At 41.2% G+C, this 15,000-nt stretch overlaps 1 protein-coding gene across 1 annotated transcript in view; it reads left to right on the top strand.

Annotated features, from left to right (window-relative positions):
* The first annotated feature begins 12,216 nt into the window (after positions 1-12,216).
* LOC307139810 (uncharacterized protein) overlaps positions 12,217-15,000 on the top strand; it is a 72,651-nt gene continuing 69,867 nt past the window's right edge. Inside the window, exons 1-3 of the mRNA XM_079838914.1 lie at positions 12,217-12,429; positions 13,253-13,334; positions 14,552-14,691. Of these exons, the coding sequence (XP_079695040.1) occupies positions 14,633-14,691 (59 nt within the window). The 5' untranslated portion in view covers positions 12,217-12,429; positions 13,253-13,334; positions 14,552-14,632. The remainder of the gene's footprint in view (positions 12,430-13,252; positions 13,335-14,551; positions 14,692-15,000) is intronic.

The following is a 15,000-nucleotide window of genomic DNA, read 5'->3' as shown; positions in this document are numbered from 1 at the left end:
ACACTGCCCCTGCCCCTGCCCCTAAACCTACCCATCACACACACACACACACACACACACACACACACACACACTGCCCCTACCCCTAAACCTACCCATCACCCATTATTAAATCCAAACTCCTCTCCTGAAATTATTGGCATAGCCACTGCGTGATATTTGTTGTCTTTAGCAGAGACACTGATTTTATTTATTAATGTGTCTAGGATCATTAAGGTTTTTAACTCCTCGCTCAAGTCATGGCCTTCTCCTTTTTCATGCCTTATGCTTTATTTTAGGCTTGCAGTGATAGAGTGTGATAGTTTGGTTCCTCCTGTTGTGATGGCCAGTCCATAGAGAGTTAGCAGCTGCTCTCCTACACATTTTAATACGGTCCAAGTCTCCCTGTATGAGGAGACTCACCTGTTGCACTGCTAGGTCTGGAAGAGTCTCTAAACCCTTAATGGAGTGGAGTTATCACCCACCGTCTGCCTCTGATGTCTTTCAGCAATACCCCAGCACCTGACCTCACGTCTGAGTGTGTGTGTGTGTAAACTCACCGTCTCACGTCCAGATTCTCTCAACTCTCCCAACCAGACAGACTCACCTGTCGCACTGCTGGGTCTGGAGGAGAGATTAGGAGGGAGAATTGCATCTGCGTCTCCAGGAGATGAGCAATCATCTCATCAGCTTCCTCCTCCTCTTTATCCTCCGCCAAAGGGTCTGTTTCAAAGAGAAGGGGAAGTTGGGGAGAGATTTGGTCCATTAACTCACCAGCTTTACTGGGTTTGCTGAGCAGGCCCGTGTTTCTCCGCGAATGGTGCAGAAAAGCTTGGATCTTCCCCATGACTCACATTCTAGGCTCTAATACCCTTAACAGGAAAAGAGAGCAGTGCGGGCAGCACTCGGGTTCAGTGAGAACGGCCTGCGCATGTCTAACCCCCAACACACAATGCATAGAAGATGAGAGTCTTTGAGGAAATCATAGAACTCAACGCGTTAGTTCCCACTTAAGACAGCAGAAGAAAAAATATTCACTTTGACAGTAAATATTCCCTTGAGAGAATAAGGAATGAAGTGGAGGCCACTTACAGCAATATTTATGAGGGCATTGTTCATTTCAATGTTGATTCAATGACATTTTCATTTACAATATGATAAGTTTTGATTTGATATAAATCAATAATAGCAGACAGGTGATCAGTATATCCTCATGTTGTGCTGAGGTCAGACAGACTCTATTAGTCACTATGTCTGATTTCGAGGTAATTGATGGTAAAATTTTGGAAGAAACTGTACAGCACCAAAACATCAACTTGCTTCCTCGACACACTTCCCACTTCTTTTTTAAAAAGTGTGTTTAACTGTTTAGAAGCAGATCTGCTAGAAGTGGAACATTCATCACTTCTTTCTGGGACCTGTACATGCTCCCACTGAGCCAAATCATGAGAGAGAACCAAATTGCCAAATCACAGCTATGCTGACGACACCCAGATCTACTTAGCACTAATGACTACAGCCCCATCGACTCCCTGTGCAAATGCATTGATGAAGTTAACAACTGGATGTGCCAAAACTTTCTTCAGTTTAACAAAGACAAAACTGAACTCACTGCATTTGGAAACAAAGATGAAATTCTCAAGGTGAACGCATACCTTGACACTAGAGGTCTAAAAACTAAAAATCAAGTCAGGAATCTTGGTGTGATTTTAGAGTCGGACCTTAGTTTCAATAGTCAAGTAAAAGCAATAACTAAATCATCATCTCAAACATATTGCAAGAATAAGATGCTTTGTCTCCTGACAAGACTTAGAGAAACTCGTTCATGCTTTCATCACCAGTAGTGTGGACTATTGTAATTAACTCCTGACTGGCCTTCCCAGAAAGACCATTAGACAGAACGCTGAGCAGAACCAGAGAATATGACCATATCACACCCGTCCTCAGGTCTTTACACAGGCTTACACTTACATTCAGAATTGATTTTAAAGTACTGTTACTTGTCTATAAATCACTGAATGGCCTAGGACCTCAGTACACTGCAGATATTCTCACTGAATACAAACCCAACAGATCACTCAGATCATCAGGATCAAGTCCGTTAGAAATACCAAGAGTTTATAAATACAAGCAAGGAGTCTGCTTTTAGCTCTTATGCCAGCCGTAGCTGAACCAGCTTCCTGAACAGATCAGATGTGCTCCAACAGTAGCCACATTCAGATCCAGACTCAAAACACATCTGTTTAGCTGAGCATTTACTGAATGAGCTCTGTGCCACTGTACGTCCCACTGATGGCACTTTATCTTAATGGATCATCTCTTTATTCTTTGAATTCTTTTTGTTAATGCTTTTACTGTGCCACTTTACGTCCGCATCTTTTTACTCTTTTAATTACTTTATACCTATATCATGCTTTTATTTCTTTTAATTTTTATTATAACTGTTTTATTTATCCTTTTTATGTTTATTTTATTATTTTGTCATGAACACAACATGTGACACTGGAACTCTTGACCTTTGCAACCCTCTAAGCCGTATATATGATCTATATTACATGATCATTTTATGCACATAATATATTTGTGTTCTGTTTTATTGTATATTCGCATGTAAATATATCATTAATCATGATATTAAATAATATAGGGCTTATCACACTTCCCTGGGGAGTTCAGTTCTCCACACTTACAGTTTGGGACAATTCATTGCCCACCCGAACTTGAATTGTTCTATCTAATAAAAAACTTCAAACCCAATTATACATTCTTCCATCTATTCCAATCTTCTTCAATTTTAGTAATAAACCTTCTTTCCACAACATATCGTACGGCTTTTCCATATCAAAATAAACTGCCATTAATCCCTCTTTCATTGATAAAGCTTTCTTGACATCTGTTTCCATCTTTATTAATGCATCCAATATTGATCCACCTTTTCTAAAACCAAACTGATAAGGTGCTATCATTCCCTTACTCTCTAAAACACAATTCAGCCTATTTACAATCATGTTTTCCATCAGCTTACATAAATTGGATGTAAGTGCTATTGGCCTGTAATTCCCAGCTGTTGATGAATATTTTCCTGGCTTAGCTATCGGAATTATTATGGCATGTTTCCATGATCTTGGTAGCCTCCCATCTCTCCATATCTTATTAAATAAGTCCAGTACTGCTTTAAGAATTATATCATCTGCATATATAAGCATAATATAACTTAATATAAATGCAGTTTGTAAAACTCGACATACTACTCTTTTAAGTACCTCAAATCTAATGCTCCTCTCCCATCAGGTTGTTTATTATATATATTTAGATTTTGCGTTAATATTTCCTGTCTTTTCCTTCTATAATTCTCCTCTAGATTTTCTTTACTGTGAGCTTTTTGAACAGATTGAACTCATATTTCTGCCTTGTCCTGTTCTGTGATAGCTGTTGTTCCTTCTCTAGTTATTACGGTATATTTCTGGTTCTACAGATCTCTATCATTGTGTTTAATTCTAACAGTGATAATTGTTCACATGGATTGTAATAGTTTATTATTGTTACTTTCCCTACACACTAAAAACTCCTGGGTCTTAAGTTTATGAGTTTTCTTCCTGTAGCGCATGTTCAGACAAGGACAGGGAAGCCAGTGACATTTTTCAATTAATTTCAGTGTGGGTCGTGCGTTTCACTGTTTCACTGTTTCACTGTTAAACTGATACATGGTATTGGCACAAGTTCAATATGACAACTTTGAAAACCTTTTCAATATGCATAAGGGGGAAGTGTCAAAAATGCAAAGTGCCTGTTGTTGTGGCGTCAGCTATTTTCACTTTTTCTTTATCTGACAATATCAAGAAACAAACAAGAGAGACGAACATACAAATCTGATCCTTTCACTCCTACATTGCATACATTTTCTGTCATTGATAATGCAAATAAAAAACTTTTGGGAGTCTGTGTCACCTGGTATTTATGCCCTTCGTGACTGGGTGACTTCAGGCATTTGTTGGGTGGACCCACGGTTTGATCTCTTTCTAACGTCCCCTAGTCTTTCTTCGAGGAAGCCCGTGGCTGGGTAGTGGATCACTCCTCCATCCTTCATTACTTTCCTGGCTTTTGTGTACCATATTTCCTGGAAAAAAATAACTTTCCTTATCCAAGAGGGATATTTTTAATCTTTTACAAAGTTTTGCAGTACAGATAACACACATCAGGTACAGATAAGGAACAATTTACAGAGACAATGGTTAAAAGCAAAATTAATGAAAATGATACATGTACACATACAATATATTATGTCTTGTATGACCCCATCATCTCATTAGACACCATTGCTTATTAAGTGCATTCACATCTTTGTAAAAAAATAAAAATAAAGTTTTAAAGTTTAAAATCAGCATCAATTTCCATATGAACCAAGATAATTAAACTCACATATCCACTGTCTGATCCATCATTCATGGCCGGGAATGTCTGCACCGATGATAGCGCCAGGGCCTCTTTTATATTTGTGGATGGCCTGTAAATGTAAAAAGAAAAAAAACACTTTCAGTAAATAAACAAACAAGTGACACACGAATGTACAGCCTATACATTTAAATATTTCCAGAAGTAAGATCATCTGAAAATATCAGTGACATTGAATTTCAAATACTGAACCTAATACTTTTGCAAGCATTGACAGAGAACCTGAAGACAAAACACTTATGTTTAAGTCTGTTGCCTAGCTTTAAAGGGGACCTATTGTGCTTTTTTCTGTTTTTCAGACTTATAAATATGTTTAAAATGTTGGATACTTATTCTAGAGGACCTGCTAAAACTCAGTTTCAGGTTGTGTGTTTTGTTGTCTGGGTCAGTTTCCGGGTTCAAGAAGAACTGTTGTGTGGATGAAGTCGACATTTTTAATAGTAAACAAGCCAATTTCTGTACTTTTCATTTGCTGGGTGGGACAACTTCCTTGAATGTGAGCAGAAGCGTCTCTCCCACCTCCCCCTGGGCTGCTGCATGCTGGGGTGAAGCACTAGATCTGAGTCAAAGTAGGAAAGAGCCAGAATGGAGGAATACATCTCACATCATCAAATCAGTGTAAATAGTGGCTGTCCACATGCTTAACTGCAGTCTAAAGAAGTCTGTAGCGCAGAGAGATGTAAGAAGTGTCATCATGTTCTCTGTATGACTCGACTGCATGTAATGGGTGATGATCAAGTAGCTCTTCCACATCAATAGCTAACAAATCCTTAGTGGGGGTCACACTGTACGCAAAAAGATGTTTTTCAAACCCCAGTGTTTCCCACTTCTGCACAACAAGCTTTATTCTGGACCTGCCCATTTGCTCCAGAACCAAAGTGGTTTTTATAAGCCCAAACTGATGGTCTTTGTCATAGGACATAAACACCATTATGCCTGATCTATAAGTGCTACCCTTAACCGTGACCCTGGCCGGTACGTACAGCTCTGGGAAAAGTGGGAGCCCTATCAGACCAGTTTGGATGTCTTTATAGCCTTCGAGGTTGGCTAGAAATGTTGTGTATCCTGGACCAATTTCTGTGTTGTGACTTAACAAAGACCCACACATGAAACTGTAGCTCTGCATAATCTGGTGTCGATATGCCATTGTTTTACAGATGTTTCGGAAGTCGCAGTTATACGTTTGAAGAACCCATGTTTGCCTTCAAAACGCATTGACCACAGGTGTATCAAAGGGTCGGAGTTTTTGAAAGACCTTTGGATAATGGAGCATGAAATTATGTTTTGGCCGCAGATGTAAATGAGGATAGAGCTCCAAGAAAAGAGAGTGGTGGTCTTCAATGATGTTGCTCAGGTGTTGCTGCAAGAGTAACAGATGCTGAGAAGATGATCTCCATGGACATGAGTAAAAGTAGGAGAAGCTCCATTCCTTGCTATCAGTGGGGATCAGGTCAGCTATCATTAAAGGCAGTAAACGAAGTAGGCACCACATCTGAGCTGCAGACTGTCTCAGAGGACTGTCAATATGCTTGCTTATTAACCATGGCTTGTTTCCCACATCAGAAAAGCCATAATCAAAGCTTGTAATGCGGTAGTTAAGCTGATCTAGTGACATGTGCTTTTGCTCAATTCATGATTTTAACACAAGCTTGACTTCGTTTGCCCCTTCCAGAATGTCCTGCATTACATCCACAGATACATTGTCTGTCATGTGGTAGAAAGACCGGCTGTTTAGGACACTGTCCCTTTTAGGGCCTGTCTTAGAGGGGTTGCCTGTCTCCAAATCTGCCCTGTGAGTATTGGCATCAGGCAAAAGGGCAAGATCTTCCTGTGTCTGTACTCTCAAGACATCTCTGAGTGCTCTACACAGCCCACACACATGATCTCCACTGACACTCTCACTACACCCAACAATAGCATTTAAACACAAATCGTCCCCGACGACCTGGACAACTGTGAATTTCTCTACTCCTTGAAAGTCCCGGGTGTTAACAGGGATGCCGTCCTTCTGGAGACACTTTAATTCATCCACGATTGGGCCCAACACTGAAGAGAAGATGTCTGGGAAGACCTGGATCTTAGATGAGCTAGAAAAAGGGCTACTCTGTGTGTAATTCCCTCTTGCCCCAGTTCATCCCAATCCTCGTCTAACTGCTCTGCTTGCACACCTTCAACTTGCTCTTGATTATCATCTTCATCAACATTAAAAACATTGGCAGGGCCAGAGCCTGGTTCTCTTCGTGTCCCCTATGTAGGGCCTTCTATAAGAACGGATGAAGGGAAATGTTCTGTTACAGCTGCTTTCACAACACTGCAACCGCCTAGCATCGCCCTAGCAACCACCCAGAACACCTTAGCAACCACCTAGCAACGCCCTAGCAACCACCCAGAATATCTTAGTTACCACCTAGCAAAGCCCTAGCAAACCACCCAGAATATCTTAGCAAACCGCCTTGCAACCCCCTAACAACCACCCAGAGTGCCCTAGCAACCGCCTAGCAGCTACCCAGAATACCCTAGCAACTGCCTAGCAACGCCCAAGCAACCACCCAGAATACCCTAGCAACCGCCTAGCAACCACCCAGAACACTTTAGCAACTGCCTAGCAATGCCCTAGCAACCACCCAGAACACCTTAGCAAACCACCTAGCAATGCCCTAGCAACCACCCAGAATACCTTAGCAACCACCTAGCAGCGCCCTAGCAACCCCCTAGCAACCACCCAGAATGCCCTAGCAACCGCCTAACAACTACCCAGAATACCCTAGCAACTGCCTAGCAAACACCCTAGCAACCACCCAGAATACCATAGCAACCGCCTAGCAACCACCCAGAGTACCCTAGCAACTGCCTAGCAACCACCCAGAACACCTTAGCAACCGCCTAGCAACGCCCTAGAAACCACCCAGAACACCTTAGTAACCACCTAGCAATGCCCTAGCAACTACCCAGAATACCCTAGCAATGCACTAGCAACCACCCAGAATACCATAGCAACCGCCTAGCAACCACCCAGAGTACCCTAGCAACTGCCTAGCAACCACCCAGAACACCTTAGCAACCGCCTAGCAACGCCCTAGAAACCACCCAGAACACCTTAGTAACCACCTAGCAATGCCCTAGCAACTACCCAGAATACCCTAGCAATGCACTAGCAACCACCCAGAATACCATAGCAACCGCCTAGCAACGCCCTAGCAACCATCCAGAACACCTTAGCAACCACCTAGCAATGCCCTAGCAACCACTCAGAATACCCTAGCAACCACATAGAAATGCCCTAGCAACCACCCAGAATATCTTAGCAACCGCCTAGCAACCCCCTAACAACCACCCAGAATGCCCTAGCAACCACCTAGCAACTACCCAGAATACCCTAGCAACGCCCTAGCAACCACCCAGAATACCATAGCAACCGCCTAGCAACCACCCAGAGTACCCTAGAAACTGCCTAGCAACGCCCTAGAAACCACCCAGAACACCTTAGCAACCACCTAGCAATGCCCTAGCAACCACCCAGAATACCCTAGCAACCGCCTAGTAACTACCCAGAATACCCTAGCAACGCCCTAGCAACCACCCAGAATACCATAGCAACCGCCCAGTAACGCCCTAGCAACCACCCAGAACACCTTAGCAACCACATAGCAATGCCTTAGCAACCACTCAGAATTTCTTAGCAACCACCTAGCGATTCCCTAGCAACCACCCAGAATATCTTAGCAACCTCCTAGCAAACCCCTAGCAACCCCCTAACAACCACCCAGAATGCCCTAGCAACCGCTTAGCAACTACCCAGAATACCCTAGCAACTGCCTAGCAACGCCCTAGCAACCACCCGGAATACCCTAGCAACCACCTAGTAACCACCCAGAATACCCTAGCAACCGCCTAGCAACAACACAGAACACCTTAGCAACTGCCTAGCAACCACCCAGAATACCTTAGCAACTGCCTAGCAACGTCCTAGCAACCACCTAGCAACCACCCAGAATGCCCTAGCAACCGCCTAGCAACAACCCAGAATACCCTAGCAACCGCCTAGCAACCACCCAGAGTACCCTAGCAATCGCCTAGCAACCACCCAGAACACCTTAGCAACTGCCTAGCAATGCCCTAGCAACCACCCAGAATACCTTAGCAACCGCCTAGCAATGCCCTAGAAACCACCCAGAACACCTTAGCAACCACCTAGCAATGCCCTAGCAACCACCCAGAATACCTTAGCAACCGCCTAGCAATGCCCTAGCAACCACCTAGCAACCATCCAGAATGCCCTAGCAACCGCCTAGCAACAACCCAGAATACCCTAGCAACCGCCTAGCAACCACCCAGAGTACCCTAGCAATCGCCTAGCAACCACCCAGAACACCTTAGCAACTGCCTAGCAATGCCCTAGCAACCACCCAGAATACCTTAGCAACCGCCTAGCAATGCCCTAGAAACCACCCAGAACACCTTAGCAACCACCTAGCAATGCCCTAGCAACCACCCAGAATACCTTAGCAACCGCCTAGCAATGCCCTAGCAACCACCTAGCAACCATCCAGAATGCCCTAGCAACCACCTAGCAACCACCCAGAATACCCTAGCAACCACCCACAATACCAGAAATGGGTTGAAGAAATAACCCAGGAGTTTTTAGAGTGTAGTGATGTCCACTCCTCCATTTTAATGCTTTCGTATTGTGTTTCTATATTTACTTCCCTATAAGCCACAGCATTCTTTATAAACGTTGCACACCCCACCAGATGTTTCTGTTCTATCTTCTCTAATGGACACATACCCTGGAATAACCAAACTCAACTGCGGTTTAAGCCATGTCTCTTGATGCATATTACATCTGGAAGATTAGTAATGTCATGTGTCATTCTCTTTAACTCTTGACCATTCGCCGGTGAACCGGTCAGCGACGCGGAGGATCATGTGCTACAGCAGAGACTTTCTCTTGGAGCTGAGCGCCTACGCCGGTAATGGAATCATACCGATGTAAACATACCCACAGACATACAAAGAACTGTCAATGACAAGGAATACAAGAGGAAACGAGGGAAGAGGGGAGGAGTTCACCAAAGACTCAGGAAGAGGAAAACAAAAGTGCCACTTCCAACTATCATTCTCTCTAACGTCCAATCGCTAAGAAGAAAAGCAGACGAGTTGCGAGCAAACACTCGTTACCTGCATGAATACAGGGAAGCCTGTATCTTAGCCTTCTCTGAAACCTGGCTTAATGATCCTGTGCCAGACTCCGAAGTTTGTCCTGAAGGATTTAGTTTAGTACGTTTGGATCGATGCAGCTTGGCTACAGAAGGAACACGGAGTCATGATAAACGACAGATGGTGCAAAACAACAAAGATTTGCACTAAAGATATTGAACTTTTATCAGTTTCTATGCGCCCCTCGTATTTTCGCCGTAAATTCCCACAAACATTTCTGACTGTTGTCTATATACACCCAAGAGCAGACATAAAAAATGCAGCAGACATTATTTTCAATATCACCCAAGAATTGGATAAAATCTCACCAGATGCGTCTTAAGTTGATAATGGAACTTTAATACTTTAATACTTTATTAACTGTACCCTCAAAAAAACTCTAACTTATTCACAGTATGTCACCTGTCCAACACGAAAAAATAAAATCATCGATTTATGCTACGGCTCCATCCCAAAGGCATACTCATCCAGTGCCAGGGCCCAGTGGCTCAGATCACAATACTGTCCTTCTCAGACCCTCTTATAAACAGGTTTTGAAAAGGGTTAAGCCTGTGGAAAAGCAGATTCAGGTGTGGGATGAGGACAGTATAGAGAAGCTGAAAGGATGCCTGGAGTTTATTTTATTATTACAGTCTATTTTATTCTTTTACAGTCTATGGTCTACACCTGTTGATGAGCTAACGTCACCATACACTTTTGCTGGGTAACTTCAGACCGTTAGCGTTAGCTAGTTAACCTAAACATTTGTTGCCTAGAGCATTCTGTGTCCACTTTAAACAGCAGCGTTTTCTGTCAGCAATGTATGACAAGCAGACTCTGGCTGCTGCTATTGGCTACTCAACTCACTATACTCAGATGCAGAAATAAAATAAGTCTTAATAATAAATGTTTTTCTAAACTTGAGCTATTGTTGTTCACTTACAATATTTGTTCATTTAAAATGGAAGTTAATTTGTAAAAATGTATTTACTTGTTCAAATAAAAGGCTTAATGTTGAGCTAGCCTGAGTTAGCCTATATAGTGTTATGGTTATGTGGTGAGCCTGAGTATAGTTTTACACATCAGCCCAGTCTAGTCTGTAAAGTTATTGATACGCAGTCAGGGTTTATTTTACACATTAATCTGAAAATGAATGTGGCACACCCAGTTTTTAAAATGTACATCCAGAGACTCAATATGATCGTAACTCAGTTGTTTTCATATCAGAGCACAGATGAGGTGGAGCTGCTTCAGAACAGAGAGGGTGAGACAGGGAAAAGCAGTAGCAGCACAACGTTACAGGCAGGTTATGTGCTGTATGAAAGGCCAGGTGATTTTGATTTGTTGGTGATAAAAGGGAAGAAGTGTACATGATAAATAGTGAATACAGTTTGAATATTATCAAATTAAATGTTCTTCTTGTGGGAGCCAAATTGCGTGTTGTTATTTGTTTAGAATATTTTTTTAACATGGTCACATCATCACATGATTGTGGTTTCATATTATTTACCTGCTCACTTGTGTGGTGGGAGAGAAACAGAATCAGGCCCTGATATTTTTCTGTTGACTGTTATAATATAGTTTCAGTTGTGATGAACTTTTGATTATTTTTTTTATGCCATGCTTTCATATCAGAGAACAGATGAGGTGAAGCTGCTTAAAGACAGGGAGGGTGAGACAGGGGGAAGTAGCTCAGAGTTGCAGGTATGTGCTGTGTAAAGGGTCAGGTAATTAATTTTAATTATGTCATGTCAGAAACAGGCTAGCACATTTTCATATTTCATATGTGAGACAGGGAACAGGCGCAAGCGAAGAAGTGCAGGTAGGCAGGCAGGATGCTGAACCCAACCAAGGAAAACATTTGCCAGGAGTTCATCATGGCAATGACTACAGGAAGCATGTGTTTGGTTCTTACATGCAGGAGACAGGACAGTATACAGTAGAAGGTTGAATAGTTAGTATATGGAGAAAGGGGATTGAATTGATAGATGGAGGACAATGAAAAAATATCTTTATATTAAAGTTACATGTTTGTTTTTATGTTTGTGAGATTGTGTTTTCAATTTTGCATCTTGACTTGTGTAACAAATAATCTTGTGTACCTGGTTTGGTGGATGTGTCTCTGACAAATGTCAGATTTAACAGTTAGTTTGAAATAAAAGTTTGTTTAACAGTGGAAATTGTGTTTCACATTATTTAAATTATATTCACACACAAAACGTGAAAATTTTTAGTGAAAGTTTTTGACTTAATAAAATTATTTTCTCAAGTCTTGGCTATTCAACAATAAATAAAGTAAGACATCGTTTTCTTATAGTAGCCTATTATTCTTTTTGGCAGAATTTATCATTATAAACAACTTAATTATTTCCTGGATTTTGTTTCACCATAGTCCCTAACTGTATGTAAATAAAGGAAATGGGATTCAAATCGAAAACGTTTTTCCCCATGTGTCCCCCCCACTTCTCAAACCAAAGTTACACCCTTGTCTGTACTGCTGGCGCATGCGCTGTTGCACGCGGACCGTCCGCGCGGTCTGAAAATTTGGGCTGCGCGCGGACGGGGTGTGCGGCCGGCCGCGAGCCCTCCGAGTGACGAAAATTACGTCATGCGGGCGGTGCACGAACGCGGATACCCGGGCCTTAACCTTGTTTATATAATGTTTCAGATCTTCCTGCTCTCGCTGTTACACATTAAAGTCTTCAGATGATGAGGCAGAATCTCTTTTAGCACAGACTGGACTATTTGACTAAAGATTGAATCGTATCTCGTGCCAAACAACAGTCCTAAAGGATCGCACAGGTGAGTCTCGATCTCAAAGCGAAAGTGTTTGCCAGACTTCTGGATTCTGTTCCTGTAGGACAAGCCCGTCTGAACTCCTGAAGAGCTTTAATACTGACACCATTAACCTGATCTGGGGAATATCGACGGGTTTCACACTAGTTAGGCTGATCATCATTAGGTTAAGACATAAGCTATAAACTATACATGTTGTAAAAGTATGACAAAGAAGTAGCCAGGAATTACTAAAACAAACCGTTTTATGGGCATTAATTGTGTAGAAATCAATAATGCTTTTTCTAAAAAGGTTTATTTCCAGTTTTATGATGTTGTTTTGTGATAATGCAGAAATGTATTCTTTGGACAATCCAGTGTTTCCAGTTAGAGAAGGTTTTGGATCAGGGCCAGTGTTACGAGAGTTTAGTGGCATATGAATATTCATGAGAACTCGTGACCGCGCATCTGATAATAAAGCGCGAGATAAGAAATAAATATTTCATATTTGACAGATGTTTTAGGAAAGTAATTTTAAATGACTTACAAAAATAATCAGAGATGCAAACTAATAAACTTTTGTCTAATTTCGCCATTTTTAATTGACAATATAATTTACGTGATTTGTGTAATAATTAGTAACTGTCAATGTTAGGTGACAATAAACATTAACGAAACAGTTTTCATCATATTAGGCATAAGATTAATAATGAATGTGTTCATATTGTGAATTAATTGAATAAACTGAGTTTCCTAGCTTTCCTGGTAGCCTTCAGTGATTTAGACTTGTCTAAGAAACTGATTCATAAATCATATCAGTTGAGCCAATGTTTGCTTTCTTCACTGACAGACTCAGCTTTAGGAGGGAAGAGACAGAGCAAGAGAAGAGACTGAGAGAAAGAGAAAGAGTGATGGAGACGAGGAGAGAGCAGGTAATCTCACATGCTTTTAAAGATATTATTATTCTTTTCAAATGCACATCGAAGATCAGAGAAATCTGATTTTCTCGGGGAGCCCTGAACCCCCTAACTCACTCAAATTTGGGCCCTACGGCCCTGATTTCTTTTCATAGTAGTTTATAATGTTTTTAATACTAGCCTTTACTTTTCATGCAGTCGTCATTAAATGACAGGCATTTATTTCAGTTAAAGGCACAATATGTAAGATTTTTGGATTAAAATATCCTAAAACCACTTGAACAATGTTGTATAATTTGTTGCCTTGTGTGCTTACTTTATCCCAAATGTTTCCAACAATGTTTAAATCCAGAGAAATCCTCTATTTTGACCAGCGTAACGGCCCGTGTCAATGCGTCGTATCCGCCTTACCCTCGATATCCGGTTTTACTGCGGTAGAAATCATGGAAACACCTTCACTGTCGTCTGTCCAGATTTAAAACATCATCATCATCATCATCATCATCATCATCATCATCATCCCTCTCAAAACTGATCAAATAATGTCCACAACCTAAACCAGTGGCCTAATAAACCGCTCTTTGACCGTGTGTCTGTGATCCTGAATGACACTCAATGATGATCATTGATACAAACGGATGATGTATTTTGATACTCAACAAACATTCATTCAATATTATTTATAGGTCATAAAGGTTCATAAACATGCATGTTCTTAATGGGGATTTAATGAAGGCCACTTTTGACTACTTGACATTTAAACAAAATAAATGTTTAACTTTTAAAACATATATCACATGTCCTGGAATAAAGATGTGATGATGGCCTTGACCCTGATACTGAAAGTTGGTATAATGTGTGATGGAGTGGTATTTTGAGCATCAGTGAATGTTTGCAGCTTTTGATCATCAGGTGACAAAATGCTCATATATGCTCCAGAAATTTAATCTGTGCGACCTCAAAATATATTTGGGAGCATTTGTGTAGAAAGTAATGCAAAAAACATGACAAAGCAACATAAACATCCTCATATTTTAACCATAATTATGAACTAGAGTTTGTGATCTAGTGCTGAATAAATAAAATCATATAATAATATTAGACATAGTTGTAGTATATTTTCTTTGTCTTATTGTTTATCTGAGCATTGGTCATTAGTTGTTATTTTTCCTCCTCATTTCTCCCTCTGAACTCTCATGATATTAATCTCACTGACTCATTGTCATGTCCAGGTCATGCTGAGCATCTGATGGTCTTCAGCCACACAAAGATCCCAGCGCTGAGCTGTTTTCAGTGGCAGTTTCTCTGCAGTAATGTCAGAGGAGCGAGGAAAGGACGCTCTCTCTAAGATGAGTCTCTCAGAGGAACAGAGGTAAGACTGCCACTGTTTTCACTCAATCATTTTAAACACTACTGGAGCTTCAGGTTTGTCCTGTAAAGAGCAAAGCCTGACCAACAACCAGTGTTTCTCTCACCATTGCCGTGTCAAATGCTCTGCAAAACTATTGAGAACTTCCTATAAATGTTTTAGATTGTCGCAGGTTAAAATGGCTTGAAACTGGTTTCATATTTAGTTTACAGGAACATTTAGCACAGTTAAATATGTTTAATGCACCATATATGTAAAGTCCTGTACAAACCCAGATTAAAGTGTATTGCATTACGGTTTAAAGGTGCACAT

The sequence above is a fragment of the Gobio gobio genome (genome assembly GCF_949357685.1).
Source record: "Gobio gobio genome assembly, chromosome: 16".
In the NCBI taxonomy this organism is placed as follows: domain Eukaryota; kingdom Metazoa; phylum Chordata; class Actinopteri; order Cypriniformes; family Gobionidae; genus Gobio; species Gobio gobio.
The sequence above is the reverse complement of the archived record's forward strand: the minus strand, read 5'-3'. Positions and strand labels throughout refer to the sequence as shown.